The sequence below is a fragment of the Buceros rhinoceros genome, unplaced genomic scaffold (genome assembly GCF_000710305.1).
Source record: "Buceros rhinoceros silvestris isolate BGI_N320 unplaced genomic scaffold, ASM71030v1 scaffold15859, whole genome shotgun sequence".
Taxonomy (NCBI): domain Eukaryota; kingdom Metazoa; phylum Chordata; class Aves; order Bucerotiformes; family Bucerotidae; genus Buceros; species Buceros rhinoceros.
The window spans coordinates 7,846-20,842 of NW_010431053.1; the positions used below are offsets into that span (position 1 = coordinate 7,846).

General features: G+C 46.6%; 1 protein-coding gene across 1 annotated transcript in view; it reads right to left on the bottom strand.

Moving 5' to 3' along the window:
* Positions 1 to 847: 847 nt before the first annotated feature.
* The window catches only part of SAP30BP (SAP30 binding protein), a gene marked incomplete at its 5' end in the record, with an annotated part of 28,763 nt that continues 16,613 nt past the window's right edge, over positions 848 to 12,997 (bottom strand). Inside the window, 8 exons of the mRNA XM_010143286.1 lie at positions 848 to 1,078; positions 1,626 to 1,710; positions 2,905 to 2,963; positions 3,355 to 3,406; positions 3,879 to 3,939; positions 4,383 to 4,474; positions 6,909 to 6,997; positions 12,511 to 12,553. Of these exons, the coding sequence (XP_010141588.1) occupies positions 897 to 1,078; positions 1,626 to 1,710; positions 2,905 to 2,963; positions 3,355 to 3,406; positions 3,879 to 3,939; positions 4,383 to 4,474; positions 6,909 to 6,997; positions 12,511 to 12,553 (663 nt within the window). The remainder of the gene's footprint in view (positions 1,079 to 1,625; positions 1,711 to 2,904; positions 2,964 to 3,354; positions 3,407 to 3,878; positions 3,940 to 4,382; positions 4,475 to 6,908; positions 6,998 to 12,510; positions 12,554 to 12,997) is intronic.

Below are 12,997 nucleotides of genomic sequence, written 5' to 3' on the forward strand. Positions count from 1 at the left end.
GATTTATACAATAACATTTTCAACTGAAAATACTTTTTCACAACAGAGGAGCAAGCAGTAACTGCCACAGGTGCACTTCACAGACAGCACGATCTAGTACGAAGACGGGCAACATCGCAGTTAAATCAGACGCTCTCCTCTGCTCTCCAGTCTCATCCCACCCCAGGGGCAGTTTTCCACACTGGCCTTTGTGACGGAGTTCACAAGCCGACCCTTTACGGCTTCTGCACAGAAACCTCCATCCCTGCAAGACGGTGACAAGACTATTTCAGCAGAGTCTCCTCAAGAGTTCAACTGTTTAACGTGTGGCCACCAAGACCTACCGATACGCACCCAGGAGTCAGGGCTGTGACAAAGATGGGTCTACAGTCACAGACACAGATCACTTCCTGTCTCTGCTACACGTTTGGATGGACACTGGCCACTGTCCCTGCGTTAACTCCCTCGGAAGTGGTTACGCGTGCGAGGGAGGCACACAGCGTAGGCTGCTGGCAGCCCGTCAGCGTGGCTGCAGTGCACAAGGGTAACACTGCTATTCCTTCACTACTTGCCTTGGATTCTCCCCCTAAACCAGACTTGCAAGCACGGGAAGACCCCAACGCAGTAATGCAATAAGCTCATTTTTACAAGCTGACTCCAGATACACCTTGCTCCAGCACGACACACACAGACTGGTTCTTCACGCAACAAGCAAAGGCAGAGGTGTTTCCGGCAGAGGTCCATTCCTGTGGGCACACAGCTGGCATGCCTGCTCCTGCCCCCGTTCTTTCAAAAGGGAACTGTGGTCTGTTTCAAAGAGTCTTGTCATCTTCTTCCAGAGGTGCAAGCTACCCCTCTGTCCAAGAACAATGGCTTCAATGACAATTAGGTCCGAAAATCCAGGCCCAGCACACCAGTCACTGCTTTGCCTTCTTCACAATGGTGCCAACAGCTGAGATGACGGTAGTTTTGGATCCGCTCGCGCTGGTCGTCACTGTGACAACACCTGGCAGCGTGGCAGTCGTGGTGAGGATGGTGGGTTGAGCTATCGTTGTTACAGGGATGGCCGAGTCCCACTTGCTCTTCCTCTTCTGGGCATCTGTGAGTTGGATTAGACCAAGTGAAGGAGGATCAGCGTTATGCTAAAGGTCACCAATCCCTTTGCAACACCCTGTCTTGTCAACTCGCACTGTTCCACTGCTTGACTAGACAACTTCCCCTCACATTAATTTCAGCACACTCTGGCAGTAACTGGGACAAGGAAAGACAACTTTAGACCTCAAGAGCCAGAGGAAAACTCTACACCTGAACTCCAGCAAACTGGGAGACAGGCTCTCCCAGCCCCAAAGTGTGTTTAATTTTAGTAGAGCACTCTTAGCTCAGTTGCTCAGAGAACTATCAGTCCCAAGAACACTCTACAACAATGGTATCAGCAGGTTTCTTGACCTGCTAATAAACCTCTTCACCGTCCACCTCTCTCCTAAGCTTTCATTACAGAAGGACAGCCGCAGGACACAGGGACCAGAGGATGCTGGTCTGCCAGCTCCTGGCAGGAACACTACATACGCAGCCAGTAAGGAACTTTCCAGAAGCCCTAATCCCAGCGTTACTGCAGCTCGACAGGTACAACCACAGCGGTCCCTTACCTCCTACAGTGGTACTGGCTGTTGTGGTGGTTGTAGAAGCGGCACTTGTTGTTGTACCCTTTTTAGTGCCAGTCACAAATTCAATCTGGGAAGGGAAAGACACAGGAGAAAGGGGAGTAGATTAAAATCAAGTGTTAATATACAGAGTCTTTGTCTTAATCCACATCACTTCTCTGAGTTTTTAAGAGCCGCTTGAATGTCAGGTAAGACACTGGCCTCCGAGCTGAACTGGCATGCAGGAAGAAAGATGTAGACCTCCAGACGAAGTGCGCTGAAGTCATGATCGTTAAGGATTCCTGCAACCCAGCTCCCAAGTCAGATACAATAAAAATATGGTATAAGCACAGGAGTTTGATAGCTCAAAGGACAGATCCTGGTCATTGAAGAATGTCTTCACCCAGTTAGAAGTTCCCGTTCCTCTTCCTTTAAGAAACATGCAAGACAAGTCCCTACGTGCAGGATTTACTGCGACTGCATCACAGCAGGAAAGCCAGCAACAAGAGCCACAGCGGCGTGCAGCCTGCTCCCAGAAGTGCAGATAGGGGCAGGGCCGTCATCAGATAGCTGGGTTACTGGGCAAAACCCAGAACGAGCAGCAAGACAGAGCATGCACTGCAAGCAAAAAGTACCTGCACATGCTGAATGTGGAAGGAGCTTCTGCAAGGTTAGCTGGCAACCTCAACATCAGACAGTTTCTGGTGCCAGCCACTAGCTTAAAGGCAACCCCACTGAAAGACAGGAAGAAAATCTTCCAAAGCCTCTCTGTGGTTTTTTGGGGGTACAGAAGAATGTACATTTTGCAACAAGTCTAGTTAAAGTTAAAATAGGACCAAAGTTTCTGGAAATTAGATGCAAGAAGGCAGTATCAAGGAGAACAGAAAGCAGATACTGTCTCACAACCAGATATGGTGAGAAAATTAAGCTATAACTAGACAATGCCACCAGGTCACAGGTGAAAAAAAAAGCTACTCTTCATGCATCTTTTTGCCTATATCTGGCTTATTGAACACCATTTTAAGAGTTCTGGTTTAAAAATACTGACAAAACAGCAGGAAATCCAGTGGAATAAACTACCTAGAGAAAGGGACCTATAAGGGTGGGCAACCAACCTGATGCGTGCAGCTTGGAAAAAGACAGGTGAGAAAGACAGACAGAGGGAGGGAGAACCAAACAGTATTAGCACAGAGCAGAGTTCGTAAGAAACAACAAAGCAACAAAATGAAATTCAGCAGGGAAACAGCGACCCTGCACCTGCATCTGCCTTGGATTGAATAGCTACCTTCGTGCGTTCCTTCTTGGCCTTCTCCAGTTTGTCCATTTCGATCTTCTGGGCTTTAGCTGGGAAGGATCAGAAGTTACAAGAAACGCTAGGAACAGTAAAACCCACAGTTCTACCTCACTCTCAGACCTCCCATCACAGACCATCAAAAACTTCCAATTGTGTATACAAAATTAAACTGCCATGAAAGTACTGCTTTTTAATCAAGCATTACTGCACTAAATTAATGATTTAAGAGATGAAAACACTGAAGCACCAATTTAAATGAAGAGGCTTTCCAGACTGATGGAGCATCAACAACATTCAGGCACATCCAACCAGAATGAAGGAGTTAAAGAGCAGCATGTGATGACTTCTCATTTATAAAGGAAGAGAAGACTCCAGTGCAGTTAATTAACTACAGAACACAAAGAGCTAAGTTAGGACAAAGAACAGACTTCCTGGAATTACCTAGGGCCTCATAATATGAATCCTCTGACCAGCCATGAGGATCAAACATGTCCTAGAGAAAAAAAAAAAAAAGTCAGATTAGGGCTATTTCCACATACACACAAACTCCAGTTCAAAAGCGGTTTATGTATTTCTCTTCACTGACGACATTTGTCACCGATTTCTTCTTGTACCCCAGTGACAGAGATCACACCAGACCTTCTTTTATAGGACCACATTCCGTTGTGAATGGAGGAACGTCTTTGAAGCCAAAAGGATGCTGGGATAAGACAAGCATTTTTCTGCTGCTCAGCTTCTATCCCCACCAAGGAGTTTCACGGTATCTACACACTTCCGCAGTTTTGGTCCAGAATCTCTACAGCACAGTTGGAGGCACTGAGGCTCAGCACCACGATGGATCAGACTGAAGTTCCCTTAAAGGGCCGTTAAACAAGCAGGCTCAAGAAAGCCTGAGGAGGACCCAATGTCACACCCTGTATTATGGCTTACCCGCTCCCGTGCCAGTCAGGAGTGTCACACCTCACCTTTGGATAATTTGTACCAAGTTCATCAATTGAACAGAACTGGATCAGCTTCTCATAGATGCTGCAAAGGAAAGACAATTGTTCAGAACAGAGCCAGTCAGCTTGAAGTGTTTTGGATTTGATAGCAGCAAGAGGTTGTCACTTCTTCACCTGGAACTGTACAATCAGAACCTGGGAAGCTACGCTTGCTATGCTGGGTGGGGGATGCCATTAACCGTGGCGTTTCCTCCTTCCCCCAAATTACTGCCCCAGCTCTCAGAACAGACACATCTTCCGAAGTACTTCATCCAAAGCCTGTACATTTAAAATCTAACCAACACCAACGGTAGTTGTTGCTTCACAGAAAATAAAAGTTTCACTGTTCAAGTTGTAATCAAATAATTTCATTTTCATCAGCAGCAGTGCTTCTTGCTCAGGATCCTGTTTCTGCTACCACTCCAGAGAGGAAAATTCCTGAATTTGCTCTGTGGTGCTTTGGTCACACAGGAAAAGATGGTGGCTCACCTGGGGTTGCGGAACTCCTTTTTCCTCTGAATGATGTAGTTCATATCCATGCCCTCTTTTATCTTCCTCTCGTACAGCTTCTGAATTTTATCCTAAGGGACAAAGATTACAGGGTGAGCCAGTACGAAAAAGAGGAGCACACCAGCCATCGAAAGCATACACATGGAAACCTCCTTGCATGGAGCAAGGGTTCCATCTCTCCCCCGAGGCCACGAATGCTGACTAATACAGACACTCCCTCCTTTAAGGTCAGGAAGTATCTTCACGAACTCTCTGGACGGGTAAGGGAATTGATCTTTGCGCCTTCTGAAGGCTCCGTGATGAAAGGCTGCGTTCGAGGCAGCAGTGCACGCTCGTTCCAGTCCGTTACTTCCCTTCATAGCTACGTAAAGAAGCAGCAGCCAGCTCCGAGGGGGACAGGTGAGCCCCACAAAGGTTCTCCCACAACTTAAGGAGCATCACACCCACCTTCAGCTGCTGAGCTACAGAAGGCAAAGCTCATGGCTATGCCTGGGTAACAGAGGAACAGGGCCATGTTCTGCTGGAGAACTAAACCCAATGTGCTCGTTGGGTATTGCTGGTGGTGTCTGCTGGTAGCCAAACAATGCCCTTGTAAATGCCTGCGTGGGCACCAGTGGCCAGTTCGACGGAATCAGGTTCTCTGTACAGCTCACTCACACAGTTATAAAGACTATGGATATCTTACTGAAGCACAAGCCCCTGCAAAAGGCAACTGAACTGATGCAGGTTGGAAGCATCGAGCAGTCTACTCCAAAAAGACTGAAAGATTTAAAAATAAACATCATTTTTCTTCCTCAGCAGTTAGTGAAAGACATTAAAAAGTATTTTTACTCTGGTGATGCTGAAGGGATAGGAAAAGCAGAAACTTTCAGATGGAACATAAACTTCAGTGGTACTACTCGAATATGCTCAGTAATATCCTTCATCTTTTCTTTTTGACATAAATTTCTCCTGTTCAAGAGGCATATCAAACAAGAGCAGAGGGTAGGCTGTCCATCTTTCAGGATGGGAGAGCTGAGTCAATTTTCCTTTGTTGCTTCTGGGTAAGTCACTTCATGTCTCCCTCTCTGTGGAGAGTCAACAGGAATACAGAGCTGACTTGTCTAAGGGCTTGCTGATGCCTGAATAAAGGAGGATTGTTGTGAGCTGACATGAAACTCCTATTTCACCAACCTCAAAAAAAAGCTTTGTAAGATAAATTTTCATCAGGTCTTCACAAAATTAGCAAGAAGAGATTACACAGTCTCCACACCCAGTGCACACATCATGAGGTTTGAAGGAACGACTGCAAAAAGGTGAATTTGGGGAGTAGGAATGATTGCGTAGGTGTGTTCCCTTTTGTCCCCTCCCCATGGAGGTCGCAGTATGGTTCACAAAGTCCACAGATGGGGAAACACTCTGTCAACTTTATCTTAAGAAATACCCTCTTTGGCAGAGTTCAAGATACAGTTTATTAGAGGAATAACCTGACAAAAGGGAAGAGCAGGTCAACAGCGAAAAGCCTGGAACGTTTTGCATCTCTAAAGAACAATCCCATCTCCTTGCTCTAAGTGCTCTAAGATGTGGTTTGACCTGCTAACGGAGGACAAGTTCTTCTTTGATTTAACACAGTAAATTGCTGTCAAAGGGGAAGAAAATCTGCTTTATTCTGTCTGCTCTATCAAGCTCTCTGCATTCCTCAGATTTAACACACTAACTCACTGATGTCAGAACAGCAAAATCCTGCTGCAGCACAAGAGGAGGGATGGGTGTGCCCAGGTACACTGTGCGGAGAAGAAAGCGTGGTCTGGATGGTGAGTCACTCTGAATCACCATTGCACATCAGCAGTTGGCCTTGTAGAGTGTTCCAGAAGTGATTCTTTACTGTACTTGTACCGGGCAGACAACTGCAGTTAAAACACAAAACGAGTGGTAGGAAACAGCAGCTCCCGCTCCTCCATCTGCCCTCCATCAGGAGGAGGAGGAGGACAGAGCAGAAGGTTGCGGCACAGTTGGTTACTTGGGTGTGCACTAGAGAAAGCATGCATGTGTTTTCTTTTCTGCCTCTAAGTTTGTAGCCTTCCCTCTAAATGTTTATCATCTAGAGGTACGTAGGTGGAAAAGGAATCCAGTCAGCGCCTCAAGTACTCCAGTCAGGGGATTCTCTGGCCCCTATAGGAAAACAATGATTTGTCTTTTCCTACAGAGCTGAATTTGCTGAGGTAAGAAGATAGCAGCCTTCACAGTAAACATTGCTTCTGAGTCACTAGTGGGATCAACGGTCAGTTTAAAGCATAAGTGACTCACAGAGACTGGAAAGCAGCTTTAAGCTACTTTGAGATTCTTAAACTAGAACTGTGGTAAAGTCTAGAGCATTAACAGTGTGTTCATAAACTCAGTGTGGCAAAACACCAGCTTTCATGCTGGACTTCTGAATCGTGCAAAAATACTGAGCAGAGGTCCTAAATACCCCCTTCCCTGCTGAATTGCAAGCTTTTTAAAAAAATAAAGTGGACTTATACCAACCTGCAAGTGGTTAGAACATCTGCCAGGAGGCTCAGGAGGGATTTTGATCTCATCTGGAGACATGTTCCGTACCCTTTCTGAAAAGGAGGCTGTAGAGAGAAAACTGGGCATGAGTCTTGGCAATAGTGAAGGGAATGTAAACCATGCAAGTCATTAAACTCGGTTTAAGTCCTTGCTAGTGCTACTCTCTCATCGAGAACCAGTGGGCAAAGGTAACAGGGGCATGCTGCCAACTAGTACTCGTGGTGTTTTCAAAGTGCTCAGCAAGAAGCAACTAACCTATAGGTTAGATCATCAGAAGAGGGACATGATGCTTGCTTTATTGATATCTACCTTATACTGTGGTTCTGTGTCACACCATGCTTAAAGCTTTATTTTCAGGTGCCTCTACACTCCAGAATGGATCTGTGCAAAGCTGCTTTGCCTCCAGCTGAAATTGTTGGTAAGATCCTCAAAGGCAAAGGATTTTGAGTGAAGCAAAGGTTGGTCTGTGGAATACCTCTAAAACCCTGCGATGTGCACCACATACCAAGCCTCCACTACTCCAGGTCTTCCACAAGCACTTTAAAGTCCTGCTCTGAAGAGCTCAGACTGGGAGCCAGGATACTCAGAGAATCAGACTGTGTATGTGAAGGATCGATCACAGGATCAATTTAAAGCAGCCTGGCTCTCTGCCATTTCTGGGGAGGTAAACACTTCAGGTCCTGTTTATTTCAACACCTACCCACATGAACCAAAATGGTTCAAGAAAGGAATAGCCCTCCCCAAGGCTGTCAGGAGGAAACCATAAGAAATCCCATGTCATCCTTAAGGTTTCCATAACAGGCACTTTGATCTTCACTTAGAGTCAGACTATTGCTAGAGCGCACAACTCACTCTGTGGGACCGAGAACAGCGCAGCTCGCCAGATTTTCATAGCTGTTCCCGCGGCAGCACCGATTGCCTTGTACAGCCCAGTGTATAGAGGTACCAGCGAAGAAACTGCCAGTGCTTCCCCCTATTGCTTCCTACTTTCCCACTATCATGGGAAACCCAGGCAGTTTTCTAGCCAAGTCTGAGTAGCGATTTGTGCCCCATTTCAGCAGCTGGGATTGTTTTTAATGGTAATTTGTACGGGGAACACATCCGAGCCGTAGTCTGTCGTGGGTAAGAGAGACCTGACACCAGCACAAAGTTGTATCAACCATTCTCATTTGCAGCCCCTCAGCCACACATTCCTCAGTAAAAGCTGCTTGAACTGCAGTTCCTAAAGTCACTCAAGTTCAGCTCCTTTGACTAAAGCCCAGAGGGGCCCAAAGGACAGGCACTGGTGTTTGAGCGCAGTGTGCTCTCCCACCTCGGCCAGCTGAGGTTACAGATAATCCACAGACAGCGCTCAGTGCTACTACAGTTACCATCTCCTCTGTAAAAACGTAAAGCACTCCGGACAGCACCCCTTGGAGAGGCAAAGCTGGCAGGAGACCACTCATTCTATTTGATCGAGATACTGCGGAGGGTTAAACTCTCGAGCAGTTGCTAGTAATGAACAAAAAGTGCCCTTTGGCATTTACTAAGAGGGTTCCTCTGGAAGAAGGAAAGCTTGCCAGAGCCCCTAGAGAAAGGCTGGTGAACTGGAGCTCCCTGACAACAAGGCAGACGTTTGTTATAGGTTACAGCTGCTGGTGCGATGGGGAAGCCTCTGGTTCAATTAGAGTTTCAGGAACCCCGAGAGGCAGTAGCAAATAGGACTGTTCATAACAGACAGCACACTAGGCTTTCTGGAAAAGGTGAAAGCTGATTAACAGCTTAAGAGATTCACAGCATCAGCAGAAACAGCAACAAGGAAAAGAGGCCACTAAATCTTTTAAGGATCTTAAAATAAAAATTTAAAAAAAAAGTCAAGCCTCGCTCCAAGTTAGACATCCCACAGGCACCTTATCTTTGCAGACGACCAGAGGAGCTGCAGAGAAACAAAACAGTTGCGGGAAGGGGAATTGTGGGCTCATATAAACTCAGGAACTATAGGCAAGAATTGTGTCTTGCATCAAAGTCGTCACAAAGCCATAAGAGTACTTTCAGCAACCAACTCAAAGCCCCTTTGAAACAGGAATAACACTGGAGGAGAAACAAGAGCTCCCAAAGAGACAATTTGACCCACAACTTTCCAGGGTTTGGTGCTTTTTGCTCTTTTGTTTGAGCCACATGGAAACAGTCCCTTACCGACATTCTACTGACGCGGAAGGCATCTCTTAGTGCCTTACGAGGACCTGGAACTAAGACACCTTTGCCCACTGCAATCCCCCCACAGCGGCACGCAGCTGAAGACTGCGTTGGCAGGCGGCTACGTGCGCCCCGCTTCACCTCAACCTGAGCACAAACGCTCATCCTTACTCAGTCATTTCATCACATCCAGCCAGACTGAGACGCCACATGATTAGGAACAAAAGGATGAATTTAACTCCTTCGGGCTTATTTTACCGTAAGGAAGCACCTATTACCCATGCCCTTGAGCAGGCCTCAGACTTCCTCCCCAGACAGCCTCTTCCCACGAGGTCTTTTCTAGAGAAAGGGGCAGCTGGAACTTACACATATGGCCCCAGGCTCCTCTGTAAAAGATTCTGTCATGTCAAACACAGCTTTGCACTGCCTATGCAGCGGGGAATGCAGGCGGACAGCTAACGACAAGGTGTGTCCTCACAGGATACATCCAACCGCTCTGTGCATCCTGTTATTTCTGCCAAGATCAAAGTTTTACTTCTACATGAGTCACAGGTAGCGACACTGGCTGCAGTCTCTAAGTGGGCCTGTGATTTGCTGGCTCACAGGCTAGAAGATCTCCATGCGGGGACCTCAGGAAGCTGGCTGTTGGCACAATTAATCACTACAGGCACACCCAGGTTCTGTCTCGCAGTAAGCAAATATCTGTACCTGGACTGCGAGTCTGATTGGGCGGAAGAACTAAGGCCATAAAGCAGGTACCGTGACTCAGATGGGGCTTCAAGAAAGTAGGAGCCAATGCACTGCCAGGTCTGCAACTCCAGCATCTTGCTGCTGGAGGACGGGGTCACTGGTGCTTAAGCCTGTGCATTCTCCTTCCACAAGCTGGCCTAAAAGTTCAACATTTCACCAGCACAAGCAATAGGTGCTTGTAGCTGTCTGTGCAGCCAGCGCATGCAGTGCGGCAAGGCAGAGACACTCAGCTGCTCCCGGGCTCTCAAAGCACAGCCAGCCATCAGGGTGTACCTAGCGACAGCGACTCAGTAGTCGATGAAGGATATTTGATTGCCAGATCTTACTGAGGTAGGTAATTAAATGGAAATGCTGCATTTAATCTGCTTCAGTTTCAGACAGACGGGTTATTGGACCACTGCATCCCACAGTACAACACACTGCACAGCGGGGCACAAAGTGCCACAGCACAAGTTGTGCACCCAGTTCCTAGCAGAGGGAAAAGACGGCTCCCAGTCCAAAGGGTACGCTGGAGACGTGGACGGGGCACACACAGGAGCTTTGTTTCCTATAGGCATATTTTCCTAGTGCAGAGAAAACCAAAAGAATAGAGTGCACAGGAATAGAGAGCTGGCTGTACCTGGACAGACTGGAGTGTGGATCATCTGAGGCCTGGTAAAGCATCTCGGTGAATAATGCTGCTTCCCAGGTCGGATGAAGAACTCCTGTCCCTCTCAGGGTTCATTTATGTGCTGCATTTTAAGCAGCCACAAGGGATTACTGGCAGTACCAGGTGTCACTTTGTCTATAAAGGTCACACTATGCAAAAACCCAAGCAAAGACCTGGAAAAGGCGATCAGAGGAGCATGGCTTTCCCCTGGAGACACGCAAACCGGTGGTGCCTGGTCTCCAAAACTGCATTCTTTGGCACTCTAATCAAGCCTGCTTGGCATAAACCAGGGTGTGTGGGTTTCTGATTTCCTGGCACCAGAACAGCCAAATCAGAGGGAAGAACTAGAGGCAACAACATGCCAGTGAGTCACCCATCCATGGACGGACACTAGTTCCCTTTCTGCTCTGTGGGCTGAGAAATGCAGAAAGAGACCCGCGACTCAGCCGTATTTTCTGCTCTTATGAACACTGACTTTGTGCTCAGATATCCGAAGGGCTGGAGAGAACATTTCTTACAGTCCAAAAGGTAAACAACTGTGCTGCAATGAACTTTGGGGCAAAAAACCTGCATCCTAAAAGTTTTATTTTGCAAGGCTGCAAGAAACAGCACATGCAGTATCCTGCCGGCACAGCGTATTCTTCGGAGTGGTACATAACACCCAAAAGGACAACGCTGATGCAGAAACCTGTCAAAATAATTTTGCGCATACTTCCCCCTCAACCACCAGGTAGTCTCTACTGAAACCTCGCTCCCATTCTTTCAGGCTTTGATTATGTGGTCACTGCTTCAGCATGAATCGGGACAACCAAGCCCTTCCCAGCTGCTCATCCCTCCCTCTTTGTGCCAACTCCAGTGCTCACCTAGCATGCGCTAAGGGAACGGATCCAGCTGGAAGCCTCACAGGAAAAAAAAGGGGGAAAAAAAAAAAGAGCAGAGAAGGTGGATCTCAGCTGGCTCCACCTCCGAGACCAGCTCAAGGCACGCAAACCTTAGCAGGCGTCTGGGGGAGGTAAAACAGAAACAGTACTTTTGGCAGGAACCTTTATTTATGCTGTAGTTTAGCAACTGCATAATCACGGACTTTAGCAAAGGTGATGCTGAACAATGTACGGTCATCTGCTGAGAAGGGCAGGTCCACGAGCCTTTAATGCAAAAAGCAGTTGTGGAAAACTAAGGAAAACTTTGATTTCCACATACTGGTATCAGACAAATCTTCAGAGGTCCAGACTGCAGAAGTTACTTGCTTTGCGTTACAAAATGCTGCACCTTTTTCCACTCAAAAATGCTGACTTTAAAAGACCAAGCCCCCAGGAAGGGAGTGGTTCTCACGGTACACCAACCACAAGGCACTTCTAAACTAGATAAGACATGGTCTAAGGCAAAAGACCTACCGAATCCAGCACGGCAGGTATGTTCATCTCTAATAACACAGTCCTCACAAAGCTGTCCTACACACAGATCCATGTGTGCTGCTGTCAGGAAGCACAGGATGACCCCCATATGCTGAGGATGACCCTGGTCTTCCCAAATCTGATAATGGTGCAATGACAAAAATGAAGTAGGTTTTAGTAGCCATTGGGAAACGCACGGTACCCTAGGTCAGCAGAGCAGCTAGAAATCGCTACGTGGATCACAGTTAAGTGGGGATATTTTTGGTAGGTTTTTGAAGGCACAGTTATCGGTCATCGCTCCCGATTATACTGGCTCTCACAAGCATCCGGAAAAGCTATTGCTTTTTTGGTTTTAAGTTCATCTAGAAATACCCCAATACTGCCCTTTACATATATGTCTTAGACATGTAATATATGAAAACATTTTTAGGCATGTTACCTTTCTCCCAAAAGATGACATCACTGAAAATATTCCTGAGACGAAACATTGCAGGCAGTAATTCAAACTACAGCATTGTCAGACAGAGTGAAAATGATTTTTTACAAAGAAGGAGCCTAGAAGGTCTAGTCTGAAAAAAAACCATGTGGATAAACACTTGAGTGGACTTACCAACTAGCTCCTGAGGATCTCTTTTCTCCAGTTCTGAGAATTCCTAGGAGGAAGGGAGAAAAAACACATTTTAGTCAAGATATACTTCCAATCGAAAAAGCTATACTGACAGTTGTTTAGAAATTTACACATCACTTCTGAGACAAAAGAATAAAAATTAAGATTGAAATGTAAGTTATTAGATAATAAACTTTCCATGGTATAATCATGGCCCAAAGCCTAACCGGATGCTCTGTTTCCTTTCAAAACTAGAGTCTAAATTAAATGAAAGAATTCAAGCTTTGTTTCTCTAAGTCCTGGACACTCATCTCCTCTTGGGTTCCACAAAAACTGCTGTACTCGAAGCTTTCCTCAAAACAGATCGAACCACAGAATTTTCATTTTTGGTGACTGGCCCTCGGCACTGGCCAAGAGTCATGTTTTAGAGCACAGCTAACTAAATCCAAACTGGAACCAGCCCACAGAAAACTACTGAAGCTCTGGGAAT